The 6,352-nt window shown below is 39.0% G+C and overlaps 1 protein-coding gene across 1 annotated transcript; it reads right to left on the bottom strand.

Moving 5' to 3' along the window:
• Positions 1-1,734: 1,734 nt before the first annotated feature.
• On the bottom strand, positions 1,735-5,035 carry LOC108972590 (pickpocket protein 19-like). The gene is made up of 6 exons (XM_018939226.1): positions 4,757-5,035; positions 3,867-4,509; positions 3,600-3,749; positions 3,205-3,391; positions 2,875-3,126; positions 1,735-2,042 (listed from the first exon to the last, which is right to left on the bottom strand). Exons 1-6 carry the CDS (start codon positions 4,972-4,974, stop codon positions 1,789-1,791), a joined length of 1,704 nt encoding a protein of 567 aa, XP_018794771.1. The 5' UTR covers positions 4,975-5,035; the 3' UTR covers positions 1,735-1,788.
• Positions 5,036-6,352: the final 1,317 nt, after the last annotated feature.

Here is a 6,352-nt window from a genome sequence, read left to right on the forward strand (position 1 = left end):
CTATTATACACAATAGCAACATTTTGCAAGACGTGGTATAAGGTATAATATCAAAAAGTCGGAGATCTGCGTATCACCCTTGAATCGAACTGAGTTGAATAATAAAAAAAGGAATTTTAACAAAAAAAAAACTTTTTTACGACGGTACGCCGAGAACTATTTAATTAACCTATTAGCTATTGACTTGTTCTTACTAGAACGACTGAAATATATTCACGTTTCCACATGAGACTTTTGCAGCAAATAAATTATTTCAAAGCAAAAAAGGGTTACTAATACCTTGGCAAACTTAGGCTGAACACATAGAGGGGCGAAAAGCAAAGCCGAGACTGAGGCCCAAAATAACAATATTTGCATATGAGTCTCGAGTTTGGAAGTCAAATTTCATAATTTTTTATGAACCATAGATCTTTGCACTAACAAATTTCCAGAAGATACTTGAGCAACCTGCGAAGAAAATAAAGCAATAAACCAAACAGCGATTGTCCCGAGGGCACAACCACACATTGCGTCGTAATAAAAATTAGTCACTACTTAAAAAGAGCACAACTTTTATTAACGCCTAGTAACTAGGCTTTCCGTTATTTAGCTTTCTAACCTCCATCTTCTGTAATGTTTTTTACCGCAATTTCAGGCTGACCCTTAATGTTCATTCGACTAAATATACTTAAATGATTAAGTACTTAGATGCCCGAGCGAAAATTAAAGAAATAGAAAGTAGAAACGGGAAATTGGGATTCTTAAGTTCAGTGACCCGAGTCAAAACAAAGACCGCAAAACTTTTCAAACTTTCTAACACGCTTCCAGGCGGGACGCTTTCGCATATAATTTTTATTTCTATTTTCCGCGCACTTTTTCCGACATTTTCACATTCTTTTCACAACTAAATAAGTAGTTTTGCTCGTAAACGTTGCCACAGTCAAACACCAGTTAACAAGAAACCCGCAACTTTTCCCGAAAAAAAACGACCGTTATTGTGGTAACACAACTACAAAGGCACTCGCAGCGACCAAAGCAGGAAAAAAGGTGTCTGTGAAGCTTAGTAAACTAAAGCGGTGAGAGCAATAAAATGCAATAAAAATTGCAACAAAAACAAAAAAGTGCAAACACTGTGGGCAAATTTTAAAAAAAGAGAACACTCGAAACTGCAGCAAAATGTTATGAAAATACAACTTAGCAAGAGGAATGATTGTGTTGAACACAAAAGAGAAGAAGAAGAAGAAGAATACAAAGAGGAAGCACAGCCAAGAAGCCACAAACTAGCATAGAGCGCAGCAACAGCGTGAAGTCTCGAAGTYACTTTCAGCGGCGCACTGCTGGTGACAGTGACACTGGCCGTGACCATAATGTCGCCTTTGCCCAGCGGAATCCTCCTCATTCATGTTGCAGTCGACCGTGAAAATGACAGCTGCAATCATGGCAACAACAAAACAACAATAACAATAGCCAGGAGAGAGAGAGGTGGAAACAAATCACTACTAGAGYCGTGAAAACGCCGGTGAATGCCATCAAAAACGACATGCCGTCGCGAGCGAGGAGAATGGTGAAGCTGCAACTTAAATGGCGGCAAAGCGGGGCACGCAAAACTTTGTTTAGAAGTAAGCAAGACAATGAAACGGAAATGATACGAAACAATGATTATTTTCCCTTTTTATTTTCCATATCGCTTTGCTGAAGCTTTAGTACATTTTTCGCATCACATCTCTTCTTCTTCTTCTTCTTATGAGCGGTAAGTGATTTTTATGATTGCCATTGAATTGGATGTAAATGCCACGCGCTTTATCGGTCTCAAGTGCTGTTGGCTTGCTTCTCTTTGGTGTCTTCCGGCTCCTTATTTTTAACGTCGCGGTCATATAATTGCCTCATCCAGTCTTCCAACAACTTATCGTAATTTTTGGTGGTTATTACGAGTAAAGGCCTTTTACGCCTTTTGTGTACACTTCGAATACGTCGTGGCAAGTAAACGCAGAAATAGTAGATCAATTCGACGACACTTATAACGGAACAGCCGAGAAAGAGTGCTGTGGCGTTGCCGAAGTTCACTGTGAAAAGATGTAAACGGGTTAATAGATGCGGTTTCTAAGCGGGTTAAGCTTATAGAAATCAAATATCAGAGTTCATAWATAGGCCATGTATACCAAACCATATTATAAAGGTTTCTTAACCTCAAGTTTTAGGTCTCTTTATTAGATTTCATCTTTATTAATATCTACGTTATTTTTGGATTGTCGTCACCTTTTTAATTAATTCGGGCAAAACTGGCAATGAGACCGAGAAAGAGAGACCCATAATGAAGTGAGCACAACGTGTGCATTCCCCAATAGAGAAATCCAATGATTCTATGACTCTATGACCGAAAGTTCCGATGGCAAAGTCTACATATTAACCTATGGATCGAAGGATGAAATAGAACAGAAACAAGATTCTTCTGTGGTAATTCATGCGAAGAAGGTAGCTTCAAACTAAGTGTCTTCAATGCAAGTCGAATTTGTTGACAGAACAGATCAGCAAGTCTATAAATTTTCTAGTGAATAACGATGCAGCAATTAATGGTTAACCACAATGGATTAACGTAATCTATGAGTTGGCCCGTTAGGGGCCATTTGGGTTAGTTTTGATGGTGGACAATATTTTAAAAGCACAATACTTCCTCATAACAACTTTTCACTCAGCATCTTAATCACATTGTCATTAAGATTATAATTGTCGTAAATTTTTGGCTACTGAATTGAAAAATATTGATTGAGTATCTGCTGTTACAACCATAATTCAGAAGATATGAACCTTTCCTTTTCCTTGTGCCTAAAACCCCTAAGTAAAGTCTTTGTTTAATCGTCTATCCTACAACACTCTCATTTTCTCCTTTCTACTCACCCAACAAATCCACCCAAGTGTAAACTACAGTCGTTCGAAATACAACGATCGAGTCGCGCATGAAGAAAAAGTCCAAGTCCACAAATGAATCATTCGGTTTTTGTGTGACATGCGGCAGGTCATAAGCGCGTATGTCTATGAGATAGGCTAGTGATAGACAGTTTAGGAAGCACTCGCAGACCATGCCAAGTTCTTGCAGGGTTGCCGACAAGACATCGCTTTCGCCACTTTGCTGGAAGTACTTCAAACGTTCTGGAAATATGAAAAGCAAATAACGTGAGCTATTTGTTAAAGGCTTGGCGATTAATTTGCTGAAATATACTTGCTTACCGTTATTCCTCGCCAAACAAGGCATGTCAGACAATTTGCACGATGGATATTGACTCGGTGGAAAGAACATGTCAAAAGTACAGTTGCAATACTTCATCGTATATTCCTGTTGACATTCGGCGTGGCAGTTTTCAAACATATATTTGTGGTTAAGTAGTGTTTTGTAGTCGGCGCTATTGCGTTCATTCTGGAAATAGAGAAATAAGTAGAACTTCTGAAATCTTGAGTAGTTTGAAGGAGCTACCATAGATATACTATTATAAATCACTCCAAATTTATAAGAGGTCGAAAGCTCTCTTCGAATAAAAATGTGTTGAAAATAGTTATACCAAGGACTTGATGTTAACCATCTTCTTTAAGACGGACCACAACTTAAAGAGCTAAAATCAACTTACACCGAAGACGCACTCACGCACATTCGACGGTATACTTCGAGTATTTTCATCAAAGAAACTGAGTTGTGCATTCAACTGGACGGAGGTCATATCATTCAACTCCATGTGATTTGAAACACTCCACCAGACGCCAGGCTCCATCACCATAAACTGCAATTAAGAAGAAAAAAAAAAACATAAATGTGCCAAACTTAGCGAATCGTCGACATATAGAACTTGTCTCTTGCTTCCACACTCCTTCAACTAGTAAACCTCTCACTCTCTCACCATAATTCCCTTTCGGTTATGAGCAAAAGGTGAATGCAACCGTTCGTTTATCAACACTCTCACGTTTAGACCATTACCCGGCCCCTCTCGACTAGCACGCCACGGCCATTTATTGTCTAACGGTGCTCTTAATTGTCCCGATATGTCTTCGACCGTATTAAAAGACATACAAAAGCCAAATGAGGAGCGACGTGCTATAAATATATCACAACAATTCATTGGATTATGACGCCACACACAATCTGTCAGCAGTTCATTACAGCGCCACGCCATAAATTGTGCCACATTGGTGAAATTCACATAGTCCAAACTGCGAAGCGATTTGTTGCTCAAGCTCTCGAACACATCGAAAGCACCGAAGCGTAAATTGTCATAAAGTGCCACCGTTTGTGTAAATATTTGTTCCAGCTCGGTTTTGTGGTGCTCGGGACGTAAAAAGTTTTCTTTTGCCGAAGCGAAACGCGCCCAATTCAAGCGATTATCGTTACATATATGCACCTCGGGGAACACGATGCGATAAACCGGATAATTTGTTGAGTTAACAACGGTCTTGAACTGCCGTTTGTTGTAGCGTGCGGCCAGCTTTTGTGTGACGAAGATCAACATGCCGAGTGCGCAGAGAAAGCCAACGGTCCAAAATAGGCTGAAAGCGAAAAAGCGAGAAAAACGTCATTAATTTGTGCAATTTTGAGGTAATCACTAGGCGACCCGGTATTATTTTGGCACACCCTTTTAACCAATGGATTCAAAATTATGTGAAACAAGTTATAAAGCGTGTGAGTTGACAGAAAGGGTGCGCCCTCTTTGGAGATAAAATAATATTTTTTTCTTATTATTATTTTTTTTTGTTTTAACTTCTAACAATATTTCTTATTTATATAGTCGCTTACCGCGTCAATCGATTCATATTCGCTTCGAATGTCTTGTTCAGGCCATGTATGCTGGTCTGCTGACCGAATTCAGTGAGAAATTGTTTTACGACGTTCAAGTCTTTACACGGTTTCGGCCGCGTTTCGTTATGCTCGCGACGGTTTTCAAATGTTATCAAACTAGCGCGCGGATAAATGCGAGTTAAGCGGCGATTCGGTACGATTTCTTGTGTTAGCATTGCTTCTGGTACTWTTTTTTAAGTTGRTGCTTGAATTTTACAATAACTCAACCAATAAACTTCAACTTTTTATTTCCAAGTTCRTTTGACACCTTTTAGAYCTCGTCGCTAACGCGTGCACTTTCACTTTGACGCTGCAACTGGCGTCGCCATGCGATTATATACAGAGCGCAAATTACATATTACCGTTAGGCGTACAATACATTAACTTTTAGTAGATCTGCGAGTTGTGCGCGGAATTACCGTGGGTTGTCTTTTATTTACAACTGTCAACTGTTGATATTTTACAGCCCAGCGCTGATTCTCGTTGGCGAACAGTGGGTGCCAATAAAGTTCGTATGCATTGCATGTATTTGCCGTTATTTGACCTKCDCTATTTAATTTATTGTAAACATGAATATTTGTAATACAAACACATTTAATTTTAATTGACAATTGATTGCAGCTACGGCGCTGATAGGCGGCACTCATTAGTTCACACAGACATACAGTAAAAAAGAACTTTATGCGAGTGTGTTGGTGCAGCCAGTTAATATGTGTTAATTTGTTGCTCCAAACATGCACGTGTAATGCATATTTTAAGAATGCAAAATTGCAAGTTGTATAAAGAGCTTATTTTGTAACAACTAGTTTCAGSCAATTGGTGTAATTTAAGGCTAATMTGTGAGCACTTGCACTGCTTGTAACTTGCAGTATAGGAAATGGAACAATTTTTGCTCAGCAAAGAGTTTCAYTAGCATTTCAAATGTATCATCATGAGCGGACCTGCCTATTTRACATTGTAATTCAACTATTTCTATGGAAATTATCACCAGATTTCCATACACATATTTGTTCATCGACACTTTTGGAGAATGCTCTGGTTTTGCTAGRTAATTAGAGCTCTTCTGCAACTATGGTCGGTGGTTTGAACTGAATAYTTTATTAGATCAAATATATTTTGCGTTCAGTGTATGTCTGAAGTCATTATCCTAAACTTTCAATATCTTCAATATAACCAAAAAAGTTTCCCTTGCTGCACTTAGGAGGCGACGTCTTCCCAATGAGTTGACGAAAAAATGGTTCCTAGACCGCTGCATATTTTACGACCGGCCGGCCGATTGCCTTGTATGTTATCATTTCTCAGTTACTGCTGACTAGCGATTCGTGGGGTTTGTTGCGACATTGCAGAACGAGTCAAAATCATAATTTTATCAACATTGAGGTTCAGCTTCTACTCTTTCATCCAGTTCGTGAATATGATCGCTGTAGATTTGGTTAGTGAGAGGGTTAGGCTCCTGCGAGAGAAGAACCGAGAAAGGTAAATGAACTTACTGGTCAATTGGAAGGTTTTCGGCCTACCATAGTAAAACTTTTATTTTTGCTTTTTGGCAAAATG

Source organism: Bactrocera latifrons, unplaced genomic scaffold (assembly GCF_001853355.1).
Source record: "Bactrocera latifrons isolate USDA-ARS-PBARC rearing strain unplaced genomic scaffold, ASM185335v1 scaffold_41, whole genome shotgun sequence".
NCBI classification, from domain to species: domain Eukaryota; kingdom Metazoa; phylum Arthropoda; class Insecta; order Diptera; family Tephritidae; genus Bactrocera; species Bactrocera latifrons.